The following is a 14516-nucleotide window of genomic DNA, read 5'->3' as shown; positions in this document are numbered from 1 at the left end:
GAGTCATCCGATATCTTCCCGACTCTCACCAAAACCGGCCCATGTCAGGGAGCAGCTGGCAGATTATTTTTTGTCAGATGCTGGCGTGTTTCCCCACCTGTACAATGTGCTACGATTGGGTATGCGCACTGACCAATAAATGTATATACATGGGTCACTTGGAAGCATGACTTTTGATTCATTAGTTATCATGTTACACAAGTTACCTAATTTGGTTTACGTCAAACTCATTCATTCATATCCATATAAAATGTTTATACAACGAGCTATTGCCTTGACAGATGAATGAATTATTTAAGTGTAGGCCTATAGCCAAAGGCTTTAAGCTATAGCGCATAATGTCCACAGAAATTATATGGTAGGCAACATTATTAGAGAAAAGGGGTTTATTTATCAAATACAGAAAATAGTCCCACCATACACGCACACATTTTTCATTCACTGAGGCTACTGAACTTATGTTTCACACAGAACATGAACATTTATGTTTCACATAGAACGTGAACACAAAACATTACGTAATTAATTCAAATAGGCTAATTCTAAAACAAATAAGGCCAGTAATAGAACGAATATCGGGTGACAAGAAAATCATTAAAATGGCTCACAATCCCGCATCAGCCGTTTGATGTCGCGCATCAAAATAGCACTTTGACCCTGTGGAAGGGTTCGCATAAATTGGCACAGATAATTAGTAAAAGAGACGTCAAGTCATTATTATCACGTTCCCGCATCCTCTCATATGTTCTTCTGTAAATATAACCTATAGTAGTAATAATGTACAATATTTGCAGTATCGCCCCCACCGACAACGCATGGTATTGCATGGATCGGCGCGTCGCGTATCAAAAATTTGGAGGACGCGTTTTGCTACGCTTCGACGCTTAATGGCGGCCGAAGCGTCGCGTCGCGTAGCCTTTTGGACGCGTAAGCGTAGCGATGCGTCGACTATGTAATGGTGCGGCCACACCAAGCGCGTTGCTCGCGTTGGACACCGCGAGTACCGCGCCTAACCTGAAGCTTGACCGGTGTGTGGTGGTTCAACGCTCCACCGCGTCACCGCGCCACCGCAGCTAGATGAGTCCATGTCCATGCAAGTGAACGGAGCGTTCCCTCTTCGTCATAACTATCAAACCAAAAATCCTTCACATTCACTGAGCAAAAATTATGAAATTAAAATGCACATTTCTCACTAAAAATGTTTCCATAAACGCATTTAATGGCGTAACTATGTAACTATTTCCACCCAGAATAAAGAAAGATGTCGGCCGTGGCTGCGCTGGAGTCCGAGGTAGGAAACCCAAACGCCGCTGTGTTTGGGTGCATGATAGAGCTTAGATCGGGTTAGATTAAATAATCTCGGATATAAATAACACTAATCGGGTTAAATAACTTCACATGGTGTGTCTGGTGTGTTTCCAGCATTCGTAGTGTTGATCAGCAGAGAAATAGTCCGCCAAGACGTTGAGGTTGCTGAGCAACTAGAGACTCTGTCCATGCAAGTGAACGGAGCGTTCCCTCTTCGTCATAACTATCAAACCAAACATCCTTCACATTCACCGAGCGAACATTCTGAAAGTAAAATGCACATTTCTCGCTAGAAATGTTTCCATAAACGCATGTAATGGCGTAACTATGTCACTATTTCCACCCAGAATAAAGAAAGATGACGGCCGTATGCTTCTGTGCAAGCTCACTACTCTCTGCCAGTGACGTCGGGTCAAGCTCCACGCTGATTGGCTACCGTGGCTTAGCGTCACGCGTTGAAAGTTCAATTTTCTGAACTCCGGGCGTTGGTGCGGTGGGCACGGTACTGCGTTTACGTGCGTAATTACGTGCAACTTCCGCGCCTAAAGCCCCCAACGCAACGCTTCACCGCTTCACCGCGTGTATCGCGCCTAGACCAATGGTTCCCTATGCAAAAATGCCGATTTTCAACGCCCCTACCGCGAGCAACGCGGTTGGTGTGGCCGCACCTTAAGGGCCCATACTCATACACTACAGAGAGAGGCTGGTGGACGAGGCACACACACACACTACAGAGAGAGGCTGGTGGACGAGGCACACACACACACACACACACACACACACGACGGACTAAAACCTTTGGAGTTTTCGTCGGACTAAAACTAGACTAAAACCTTTTGAGTTTTCGTCAGACTAAAACTAGACTAAAACTTTCAAAGATAGAAATGACTAAAATGGGACTAAAACTAAGAAGCATTTCGTCAAAAAGACTAAAGGTACGGCCACACCAACCGCGTTGCACGCGGTAGGGGCGTTGAAAATCGGCATTTTTGCATAGGGAACCATTGGTCTAGGCGCGGTACACGCGGTGAAGCGTTGCGTTGGGAGCTTTAGGCGCGGAAGTTGCACGTAATTACGCACGTAAACGCAGTACCGTGCCCACCGCACCAACGCCCGGAGTTCAGAAAATTGAACTTTCAACGCGTGACGCTAAGCCACGGTAGCCAATCAGCGTGGAGCTTGACCCGACGTCACTGGCAGAGAGTAGTGAGCTTGCACAGAAGCATACGGCCGACATCTTTCTTTATTCTGGGTGGAAATAGTGACATAGTTACGCCATTAAATGCGTTTATGGAAACATTTCTAGCGAGAAATGTGCATTTTACTTTCAGAATGTTCGCTCGGTGAATGTGAAGGATGTTTGGTTTGATAGTTATGACCAGTGGCGGCGCCAGAGATTTTTTTCTGGTGGTGCTATGGGGGTGCTCGGCGTTTTACTGAGGGTGCTATGAAATTAGGGTGATAGCATATGAATCTCATTTTTCTCTACTACAACACCTCCCCACCATATCGTCACATATGTTTACACGTTTGCTCTCTAACGGGTCTTTGGGGTACAAAAAAAGCGCCATTCAAATCGATCGTATTATTATTGTCATTAGGCTACTTCTGACGGACGCGCACAAAGCCGCGTTCATCTCCGACGGTTAAAATGGAGATGTTATAGATAACGTAATCCCAAATACTTCACTTACTTCAGTGTGTGGATTAAAGTTTGCGCCAGATGACTACCAGGTCACCACTACCATGAGCGACAAATTAAACTAAACATACCAAGTTCACACTTCTAACTAAAGACGGCAGATTAGAATGTCAGACAGAATTAACTTAAACAGGCAAAGAGTCAGAAATGCTTTCAAAAAGAGTATATTATTTTAGGTCACAATCAAAACATGAATGAAACCAAACAGTAGGCACTCAAAACCACAATAATAAGAGATCAAAAAGTGTATGATTTTGTGAACGCTTGATTTAAAATTGACCGATCGCCAGGATTACTGTTACTTAGCCTACTACTCATTGAACAATCACGTTCACGCACGCAACGTGTCTGTGTCGTGCTACGTGAACAATCTGTTTATTTCAATCTGTTATTTTCTTTTGTGATTAAAATATTATTATCACACAATACATTTTATAAAGAACTCAGAATGAAATTAAATAACAATAATAAATAAACCATTATTTTCTTGGGGGTGCTATGGGGGTGCTATGTCCAATCTAGGGGGTGCTCTAGCGCCCCCTAGCCCCCCCCTGGCGCCGCCACTGGTTATGACGAAGAGGGAACGCTCCGTTCACTTGCATGGACATGGACTCATCTAGCTGCGGTGGCGCGGTGACGCGGTGGAGCGTTGAACCACCACACACCGGTCAAGCTTCAGGTTAGGCGCGGTACTCGCGGTGTCCAACGCGAGCAACGCGGTTGGTGTGGCCGCACCTTAAGACTAAAACTAAATCTAAAATGCCTGCCAAAAACAACACTGGTTCTGGTTGCGCACGGTGTGTTTGTGTGTGTGTCTGTGTCTGTGTGCGCGCGCGCGCACCGGCGCAGCGTTAGTTCATTCAGTCACAGTTCTGTTCCCGGTTGCGCACGGTGTGTGTTTGTGTGCGTGTCTTGTTTCCGTGTAAATGGTTAGGTGTGGTGCAAGGATTAACAATACCGTCCGAAGCAGAGATCGCACTTCGGGATGTACAAAGGCTGGAAGGGCAAACTTTCCCCGAAACGTCCCAAGGCAGCTCCAGGCAACCACGCAGGACAGCGTCCTTCCTCGTAACAGTCACGTGTTGAGCCTCTTTCCCCCGTCGCTTCCACCGACGTCCAGACTCACTCCACAACGAGCGCTCAAAACCGCCGCACCACTCCCAGCTAGCGAGTTGACGCAAAGCCGTACCAGACCTAACTCAGCACTAATGAAACAATACGTTCCTTTACTATCTTCCGCTCACCCCTTCCCGGTGGTTCTTTCGGTTCTCTCTCCCGCCTCTTTCCTTTTCCGTGTCCGTCATTCGTCTTAAAGGCGTAGTCTATTTGTACCTGCTACACAGGTGAAAGGTTTTAAAAGCACACACACACACACACGCAAAACACAAACTGCATTGAAAGACGAGAGGTTTGATGATCAAAGATTTATTGAGAGATATAGGCCTAAATAGGCCCCCCTAAAACCATATATGTTCTTTTACAACTGGACTCAGTGTGCTCTGGTTGAAGTCCAACATGAACCAGTACTAAGGTCTTCATTGAATGTTGTGTGACTCCACCCCCTTTTAGATACCTCGTCGACAGCGCTGCGGACGGACGCTGCGGAACCACCAGCACTGCCGGTGTAAGTGCCATATTGGCTCGGCTACCAGATCGGCTCGGGGTCCGTCGTCTGCTGATTACGTCACACAATACGCTATCTACAGCAATAAGGTCTTTTATGGCTTAAATTAAAGAGCCTGTAATGATCTTTCATTTTGAACATAGACCATTCCCAACCTATCTGTATGGATAGTTTTCTTCTAAAAACAAAACATCCCTCGGAATCATCTTGGCTGTTAAGATAAGCCGTCCGTGTTGCCAGATTGGGCACATTTTCAGCCTGATTTGGCTACTTTGAATCACGTTAGGCTGGAAAAACGGGACATATGCCCAATCTGGCCAAGTGCCCCTGACTGCAGCCCGCAGATCGAGGAGGAGCTAAATGTGGGCGGGGTTAAACGTTTAACCCCGCCCACATTTAAGGAAAATTCCGCGCAGCATCATGGACTCAGACGGAAATACGTTCTCCCGCTTTCTGCAGAAAGCGGGAGAACGTATTTCCGTCTGAGTCCATGATACTTTTCTGCCTAGAGGTAAGTTGCCGCTCTCTGTTCGTGTACATTATACACGAACAGTAAGTCATCGTGCTGTGTGCTGTGCTGTGCTGTATTGATGTTTGAGAATGTGCTGCCGGATCTCCGCCACCAGATGGCGCCCGAGAGGGTAAAACCATGGGTTAAACGTTTAGACCCACCCAGATTTAGCTCCTCTTCGATCTGCTGGGCTGAAGTCAGGGGCACTTGAGTTCTGCAGAAAGCGGGAGAACGTATTTCCGTCTGAGTCCATGATGCTGCGCGGAATTTTCCTTCAATGTGGGCGGGGTTAAACGTTTAACCCCGCCCACATTTAGCTCCTCCTCGATCTGCGGTCTGCAGTCAGGGGTTACTCAATCTGGCAACACAAACCGAAACTAGACAGACCTACTCGCGCTCACACATGTGCTCGCTGTGGTTGCTATGACGACAGCCAGAGCTACAGCACAAAACAGCCAATCACAACTGTCCCTTAGCAGCCAATCACAATGTAGCCTACGCCCATTCAAGCGTACAGCCAATGATATTGTGTAACGTAATCAGCAGACGACGGACCCCGAGCCGATCTGGTAGCCGAGCCAATATGGTACTTACACCGGGTTCATGTTGTAACTCAACAGCGTCCCCAGCAGGGGGCGCCAGTAGCACAGCAATATGCAGGAGTTCCTCGGCACCATCCGTGAAGGCTCATTCGGTGTACGGCGTGGATATACTGAATAGTTATTGGGTATTTTTTTACACGCCATGCTTGGCAGAGTGTCTTCTACGGCTGCTTGTTGGTGAACTAATGTGTTCCGCTCAATATGGTGACGATATATTTATATTTTAACAGGTCTATATTTTATTCTATTCAGAGCGAGCTACCGGGAATTCAGACCCAGGTGTTTTAACATATGGTTATAAATAAACACAAAGATTTATAACGTTACAAAGAAGCACACACACACACACACACACACACACACACACACACACACACACACACACACACACACACACACACACACACACACACACACACGTGACACCAGCAGAGGCGGCCGGCGGCGTCTACACCAGCCCCTCCCCCAACATCAGGAGCAGGAGGAGTGGGAGGAGCCTGCAGAAGGGGGCGGGGCTCCAGAGGCGGGGGGCGGGGCCGCTGCTGGCGGAGGGCTGGCTCCGCCTCCGGCGGGGCCCGTTGCACAGCGGCTGGGAGCAGCAGCTGATGCAGACCGAGTGCAGGCGCCCCGTGCAGAACTGTTGGTAGCCCGACGACGAGATGAGACACGCCCCCGACGACGCACACGACTTACGGTAGTGCACACCTGGAGGGGAGAGACAGTCAGTCCTTACACTGGTGCCCACCTGGAGGGGAGAAACAGTCAGTCCTTACACTAGTGCACACCTGGAGGGGAGAGACAGTCAGTCCTTACACTAGTACCCACCTGGAGGGGAGAGACAGTCAGTCCTTACACTAGTGCCCACCTGGAGGGGAGAGACAGTCAGTCCTTACTGTCCGTCCACACCAGAAGCGAATTGAGCGACCAAATCGCCGGAAGTCATTCACTTTCTATGGGCAAGAGCGACCAAAGCGACCAACGCTACCAGCGGCCAAAGTTGAGTGACCAGAGCGTCAAAAAGAAGTTGAAAACTTTTTAACTTTATGCAAATGACTATTATTCGCTTCAGCGGCCAAACACTGACAGCCAATCGGAATGTAGACGCTCTTCGCTTGCGTGGATCCCAGGGAACATCGGCAAGCACTTTGGTTCCTACCTACCTTTATTCACTCACTGAACAAAATGTCGGCTGAAGTATTAATCGCGGCTGTAACTGGGCACCCGGTGTTGTACGAACCCACCCTTTTTCAGTTCAGAGATCGAAACGCCATAGTGGTTTGGATATCAAGTGATGATAAGCGGGAGTATTTATAGGCTACATCTAGAACGTTCGTATTTAAGCGGGACTCATTTTAATTTGCTCTACATGCCACCAATCTAACCAACCAATCGCGTGTAGCATGCTTTAAACAAAACCAAAAAAGTTTTTGAAATCGTCACATAAACAAACTAATCGACAAGACGAGGGATAAATGACAAGGGATATATGTCTTTTATCCCTCTATTCCCCACTATTCACGGAGCCTGAGGTGAATAATTGTTAATTAAATAGTCTAGATAGATAGCCTAGTCAAGTCTTTATTAATACCAAACGACACAAATCGTCGGGAATCCATTTAGGTGGTTCGGCCCACACAGGACAGCAGCCTACAAGACCACACAGAACAAGTCTGACTGGACATACACACAATACATCACATTAAAACTAGACACGCGTTGATAGATAGATAGACAGAAAGACCTAGATAGATAGATATGTTCCATTATTTGCCTTGCGGAGCCAACCAGTCCTGTGCACGTATGCAAATTAGCCATGTGCGCTAATGTCTATTTGTTTTGAATGCGACGAATGAGTGCAGATCATGATTTGCAGATCCAGATCAGTGAAACATATTTCAACTACTACAGCACGCAGGGTTTTTTGTTCTCGGTTGTAATTAGCCTACATTTTAGGATTTTTTTTTATATTGGGGGGAATCACTGTCCTACTTGTTGTCGAAGCACTTTATCGAACAAGCAAAACCGTCTCGGCAATATGGCCAAGGTGTATGGGAGAGTTCACTATTTGATATGGCTGTCTGTAGGGCCTACTAAACGCATACGGCTCCTTTAAATGCGTCTGCATAATTGAATTGTACGTCATGAGCGACTTGAGCGACCAAAGCGAACAGAAAAATTTGCAGTGAAACTTTGTGAGCGACCAAAGCGTCTTTGACGCTTTGGTCGCTCCTGGTGTGGACGTACAGTTACACTAGTGCCCAACTGGAGGGGAGAGACAGTCATTCCTTACACTAGTTCACACCTGGAGGGGAGAGACAGTCAGTCCTTATTACTAGGCATGGGCAAAATGATTCTTTTCCGGGAACTAGTTCTTTCAGTTCAGTTCACTATAACGATTCGTTTATTTGATTCGGTCGTTTTGATTCGTTCGTTACGTCAGATTACATCTTAAAAAAAAAAAAATCCTTTTTTTTTTTTAATTGGTCATGGGTCCGGAGAGGACCGTCAAGACCGCAGTGCGCCGTTTGGAGATGCCTGCTATATAGTATATCGAACGTCCCACCAATATTTATACCACTTGCTTACTCTCTATATTTCATTCATGGTTTTACATTTATAATTTTATTTTACTTTACATTTAAATCTTCATTGTTCAGGCATTACAGAACTTGCATGGTCATAAATAAAAAATACGAACTGCAGTTTAATTTCTTTGTTTGTTCTTAAATTGATGATAGAATGGAGCAAAGACTCCTGGGATTGGGAAATGCGTTTATCCAATAAACAGATGGAGGGTTAGGCAGAGAAAGCGCGCATATTCGACGGTACCGCCTTGTCATTGGTTTACCCAGGTGCCATTCCAACACCATTGCTACCTCTCATTGGCTGAATCTTTGAGCACGTTGTAGACTCAATCAATATAAGTCGCGGGGAGACGGAGCTCTGTTCGTTTGTATATTTTATTTTCGTGACCATATGTTTGGTTTATGTTAAAAAAAAAGAATCAAAGAACCAGTTCTTCTTGTTTTGGGGAACCAGTTCTTGTCGTTCACGTTCGGGATTCGTTCGTTGTAACGAATCAGTCGCGACCGACACATCCCTAGTCCTTACACTAGTGCCTACCTGGAGGGGAGAGACAGTCAGTCCTTACACTAGTGCACACCTGGAGGGGAGAGACAGTCCTTACACTTTGCACACCAGGAGGGGAGAGACAGTCAGTCCTTACACTAGTGCACACCTGGAAGGGAGAGACAGTCAGTCCTTACACTAGTGCCCACCTGGAGGGGAGAGACAGTCAGTCCTTACACTAGTGCACACCTGGAGGGGAGAGACAGTCAGTCCTTACGCTAGTGCACACCTGGAGGGGAGAGACAGTCAGTCCTTACACTAGTGCACACCTGGAGGGGAGAGACAGTCAGTCCTTACACTAGTGCCTACCTGGAGGGGAGAGACAGTCAGTCCTTACAATAGTGCACACCTGGAGGGGAGAGACAGTCAGTCCTTACACTAGTGCCCACCTGGAGGGGAGAGACAGTCAGTCCTTACACTAGTGCCCACCTGGAGGGGAGAGACAGTCAGTCCGGGGTATAGTGACCACCTGGAGGGGAGAGACAGTCAGTCCTTACACTAGTGCACACCTGGAGGGGAGAGACATTCAGTCCTTACACTAGTGCACACCTGGAGGGGAGAGACAGTCAGTCCGGGGAGACAGTGAGCTGTAATTGAATAAAGTTCTACTCTCGTTAATTAAGGCTAATTAGATATAATTGAATACAGATCTAAACAAATGCAATTTTAAATGTAGGACTTTATAAAGTTAATATCATTTCACAGGTGGGAAAACATGCCTGATGAAGATCCCTAGAGATCGAAACGTTGCCTGTTAATAAATCCACTTCTGGAGCATTTAAACCGTGGGCAGACTCTCCTTTCTTCTTATTTTCAATGCTATTGTCTATCATCTGTGGATTACCTTTGGATGTGTGCGCCACTCCTATTATTAACAGGTGGAAAACATGTCATATTTACACCAAGGTGATAATGACGAGGACCATTCTTATTCTGCTTATTCCGTTCAGTGCTTATTATTACCATGAATAAATGGAGCACAACAAGCAGCTTCATCATCGGGCCTCACGCTTGATTCAATCGATTCATTCTAATTCAATCACCATCGTTGTGTTCCTCTAGAATGATCCCCCCCCCCCCTCACACCGGCCCCCGTACCGTCCGGTGTCACGAGCACCTCCTGCTGACACGTGTCCTGGACGTTCACGGTGCAGTTCACCACGTAGTCCGGCAGGGAGCAGTCATGCGCCGCCTCCTCGCACTGGTAGCACTGGATCTGGAGGCCCGCGCCTAGGGAGCCGGGAGGGACGCAGCGGAGGGTCAGGGTCGGGGTTCGTGCGGCGGAGCGGTCGGTGACACATTGATTGATTGATTGATTGATTGATTGATTATTTTGTCTCAACGTCGTCGTGTTCAGAGAGACGGACGGAAAGAAACCGCACGGGCAGCTGACGGTGACGAATGTCAAAGTAAAAGTCCCGTACGCGCAAAGGCCTGATTACGCCAAGCCGGGGAAAAGGTCATGTAAACCCTGGAGGGCCGGTCATGTTAACGTGGCGGGCCGGTCATGTTAACGTGGAGGGCCGGTCATGTTAACCCTGGAGGGCCGGTCATGTTAACGTGGCGGGCCGGTCATGTTAACGTGGAGGGCCGGTCATGTAAACGTGGCGGGCCGGTCATGTTAACGTGGAGGGCCGGTCATGTAAACCCTGGAGTGGCGGTCATGTTAACGTGGAGGGCCGGTCATGTTAACCCTGGAGGGCCGGTCATGTAAACCCTGGAGTGGCGGTCATGTTAACGTGGAGGGCCGGTCATGTTAACCCTGGAGTGGCGGTCATGTTAACGTGGAGGGCCGGTCATGTTAACCCTGGAGTGGCGGTCATGTGGCGGGCCGGTCATGTTAACCCTGGAGGGCCAGTCATGTTAACCCTGGAGGGCCGGTCATGTTAACCCTGGAGTGGCGGTCATGTGGCGGGCCGGTCATGTTAACCCTGGAGGGCCGGTCATGTTAACGTGGCGGGCCGGTCATGTTAACCCTGGAGGGCCGGTCATGTTAACCCTGGAGTGGCGGTCATGTTAACGTGGCGGGCCGGTCATGAAAACCCTGGAGTGGCGGTCATGTTAACGTGGCGGGCCGGTCATGTAAACCCTGGAGGGGCGGTCAGTCATGTTAACGTGGCGGGCCGGTCATGTTAACCCTGGAGTGGCGGTCAGTCATGTTAACGTGGCGGGCCGGTCATGTTAACGTGGCGGGCCGGTCATGTTAACCCTGGAGTGGCGGTCATGTTAACGTGGCGGGCCGGTCATGTAAACCCTGGAGGGGCGGTCAGTCATGTTAACGTGGCGGGCCGGTCATGTAAACCCTGGAGGGCCGGTCATGTTAACGTGGCGGGCCGGTCATGATGGGGCGGGCTGCTATCCTGGAGTGGCGGTCAGTCATGTTAACGTGGCGGGCCGGTCATGTAAACCCTGGAGGGCCGGTCATGTTAACGTGGCGGGCCGGTCATGATGGGGCGGGCTGCTACCCTGGAGTGGCGGTCAGTCATGTTAACGTGGCGGGCCGGTCATGTTAACCCTGGAGTGGCGGTCAGTCATGTTAACGTGGCGGGCCGGTCATGTAAACCCTGGAGTGGCGGTCAGTCATGTTAACGTGGCGGGCCGGTCATGTAAACCCTGGAGTGGCGGTCAGTCATGTTAACGTGGCGGGCCGGTCATGTTAACGTGGCGGGCCGGTCATGTAAACCCTGGAGTGGCGGTCAGTCATGTTAACGTGGCGGGCCGGTCATGTTAACCCTGGAGTGGCGGTCAGTCATGTTAACGTGGCGGTCAGTCATGTTAACGTGGCGGGCCGGTCATGTTAACGTGGCGGTCAGTCATGTTAACGTGGCGGGCCGGTCATGTTAACGTGGCGGTCAGTCATGTAAACCCTGGAGTGGCGGTCAGTCATGTTAACGTGGCGGGCCGGTCATGTAAACCCTGGAGTGGCGGTCAGTCATGTTAACGTGGCGGGCCGGTCATGTTAACCCTGGAGTGGCGGTCAGTCATGTTAACGTGGCGGGCCGGTCATGTTAACGTGGCGGGCCGGTCATGTTAACCCTGGAGTGGCGGTCATGTTAACGTGGCGGGCCGGTCATGTAAACCCTGGAGTGGCGGTCAGTCATGTTAACGTGGCGGGCCGGTCATGTTAACCCTGGAGTGGCGGTCAGTCATGTTAACGTGGCGGGCCGGTCATGTTAACGTGGCGGGCCGGTCATGTTAACCCTGGAGTGGCGGTCATGTTAACGTGGCGGGCCGGTCATGTAAACCCTGGAGGGGCGGTCAGTCATGTTAACGTGGCGGGCCGGTCATGTAAACCCTGGAGGGGCGGTCAGTCATGTTAACGTGGCGGGCCGGTCATGTAAACCCTGGAGGGCCGGTCATGTTAACGTGGCGGGCCGGTCATGTTAACCCTGGAGTGGCGGTCATGTTAACGTGGCGGGCCGGTCATGTAAACCCTGGAGGGCCGGTCATGTTAACGTGGCGGGCCGGTCATGTAAACCCTGGAGGGCCGGTCAGTCATGTTAACGTGGCGGGCCGGTCATGTTAACCCTGGAGGGCCGGTCAGTCATGTTAACGTGGCGGGCCGGTCATGTTAACCCTGGAGGGCCGGTCAGTCATGTTAACGTGGCGGGCCGGTCATGTTAACCCTGGAGGGCCGGTCAGTCATGTTAACGTGGCGGTCAGTCATGTTAACGTGGCGGGCCGGTCATGGTGGGGCGGGCTGCTATAGGAACATGTGTCGCCTGGACTTCTCTGCCAAGTGAACCACATGATGAAGAACGGAAAGGCTCAATAGAAGCGCGGAAGGAGGCGACGAGGAGCGTGACGAGGTGGAGGCAGCAGCGGCGCCATAGAGTTATGATCGGGAGCTACGGGGAGGTTGTGTATAGCAGGGAGGGAAGTACACCGACCCAGCAGGGAGCTCACTGGGCCGGCTCAAAGTCCCGGGGTCCACATATGGTTGTTCCTCTTCCTACTGACCCTTGGACTTATTGTCGCTCTGGATAAAAGCGTCCGCTAAACGCCCTGAATGTAAATGAGGCGCAGAATCACACCTTTCTTCGGTGTGTGTGTGTGTGTGTGTGTGTGTGTGTGTGTGTGTGTGTGTGTGTGTTGGGGGGGAGCGGGGGTCTAATAGAATAGACAACTGAACATATCTAGGCAAAGAGATTCGTACACGATATAATAATAATAATAATAATAATAATATACAATAATACATAATAATATATAATAATAATAATAATAATAATAATAGCATATATACTATTATTGGTTACATGTATACAAACATTTCTCCATTCCAATTAACCATTCTCGATGGTTATATGTATATAATAATATATATGTATATAATGTATGTATATAACCATCGAGAATCCAACAGAGCACAAACAATAAGAAGAAAACATAATTAGTATATCGATTAGAATTGAAAACAAAAACCACTATTAAAGTTTAAAAAAGGGGCATTACGATTGCAATTTGCGGTCATTGAAGGTTTCAAAGAAAACAACTTGACTTAAAAAGGTCGAAACGCACTGCCGAAGAAAAATGGAGAATCGAATGAAGAAAACACATAAATCCGGACTGGGACCGAACGACGGGGGACAGAAACCCAGCATTCGTCCTACCTATCGCCGGGAGAAGGACGGCGACCAACGAGGCGAGGAGAACCATGGCCATCCTCCCCTCTCACCGAGCACATCAGAGCACGGAGGTCCCACCGCCGCACGGCCCGGGGACGTCCGGGGTCCGAGTCCGGTTTTTTCTTGGGTCCAGCCGGAGGAGCTGCGTGATCGTCGGGATCTGAGTCCGGGGTCCGGGCTCTCCTGGAGACCCCGTTCGACTGTGGCTCAGCGTCCCGCTGATGAGCCGCGCGGGGGTTACAGTCACCGGCGTCAGTCGTGGTCCAAACCCCCCCGCCGACCGGGGCTCCGTGCGCTTCAACTGCTGCCTCAGGCTAACGCTGAAATACTTTGAAGAGTGTGGAGCGCGTCCAACGCCGTGTGGTGAGAGAGAGAGAGAGAGAGAGAGAGAGAGAGAGAGAGAGAGAGAGAGAGAGAGAGAGAGAGAGAGAGAGAGAGACAGAGAGACAGAGAGACAGAGAGACAGAGAGACAGAGAGACAGAGAGAGAGAGAGAGAGAGAGAGAGAGAGAGAGAGAGAGAGAGAGAGAGAGAGCGTGCATTTCTTGCCTTTTAATATAATGTATTTATTATTCACATGAATGTTTTTAATGTTTTTTGTAGGCCTATGTTTATGCCATACCTTGAGCACACAAACGCGCACACACACACACACACACACACACACACACACACACACACACACACACACACACACACACACACAAACACACACACACACACGCACAAACACAAACACAAACACACACACGCACACACACACAAACTCAGCCAGGTATCAAATGACAGGAGGCCGGTTGAGTTTAAAATATAGTTTAATTTATTGAGGAAGTGATGAGATCACATGTATGACCGGAGTGCGCTGAGGCAGCTGACCTGAGGAGCGCGACTCCTATACTTAGAAAAATACACCGGTTAACCTCCTCTCAGAGCAACGGCTTCATAGAAAACAGTCCAAAAACACAGCGTCCCGTTGACCAATCGCATCGCGGCGCCCCCGAGAAAGTTCTAGC

The 14516-nt window shown here is 49.2% G+C and overlaps 3 protein-coding genes across 6 annotated transcripts in view; 1 reads left to right on the top strand and 2 right to left on the bottom strand.

Moving 5' to 3' along the window:
* LOC130380664 (NLR family CARD domain-containing protein 3-like) overlaps positions 1 to 4276 on the bottom strand; it is a 28444-nt gene extending 24168 nt beyond the window's left edge. For 3 of the 4 annotated variants that reach the window (XM_056587938.1, XM_056587939.1, XM_056587941.1), the window contains exon 1: positions 3969 to 4276. The gene's annotated coding sequence lies outside the window, so the exon portion shown is untranslated. The remainder of the gene's footprint in view (positions 1 to 3968) is intronic. The other variant, XM_056587940.1, reaches the window with a different exon arrangement.
* Positions 1772 to 13584, bottom strand: LOC130381048 (ly6/PLAUR domain-containing protein 1-like). Its single transcript, XM_056588469.1, has 5 exons — positions 13490 to 13584; positions 9975 to 10106; positions 6273 to 6452; positions 2041 to 2057; positions 1772 to 1813 (listed from the first exon to the last, which is right to left on the bottom strand). Exons 1-5 carry the CDS (start codon positions 13539 to 13541, stop codon positions 1772 to 1774), a joined length of 423 nt encoding a protein of 140 aa, XP_056444444.1. The 5' UTR covers positions 13542 to 13584.
* Positions 13585 to 13725: 141 nt separating this feature from the next.
* LOC130381047 (protein unc-80 homolog) overlaps positions 13726 to 14516 on the top strand; it is a 30105-nt gene continuing 29314 nt past the window's right edge. The window contains exon 1 of the mRNA XM_056588468.1: positions 13726 to 13794. Within this exon, the coding sequence (XP_056444443.1) occupies positions 13726 to 13794 (69 nt within the window). The remainder of the gene's footprint in view (positions 13795 to 14516) is intronic.

This window comes from Gadus chalcogrammus, chromosome 4, assembly GCF_026213295.1.
Source record: "Gadus chalcogrammus isolate NIFS_2021 chromosome 4, NIFS_Gcha_1.0, whole genome shotgun sequence".
NCBI classification, from domain to species: Eukaryota; Metazoa; Chordata; class Actinopteri; order Gadiformes; family Gadidae; genus Gadus; species Gadus chalcogrammus.
Note: the sequence above shows the minus strand (reverse complement) of the source record. Positions and strands in the feature narration are given on the sequence as shown.

Bases quoted from the DNA above. Each gene is read 5' to 3' on its own strand.
- LOC130381048 (XM_056588469.1), bottom strand. From the start codon at position 13,541: ATGGCCATGGTTCTCCTCGCCTCGTTGGTCGCCGTCCTTCTCCCGGCG. The intron at 10,107-13,489 runs GTAGGACGAATG...CCGGCTCCCTAG, and splicing joins CGTCCTTCTCCCGGCGATAG to GCGCGGGCCTCCAGATCCAG. The intron at 6,453-9,974 runs GTACGGGGGCCG...TCTCCCCTCCAG, and splicing joins GGTGCTCGTGACACCGGACG to GTGTGCACTACCGTAAGTCG.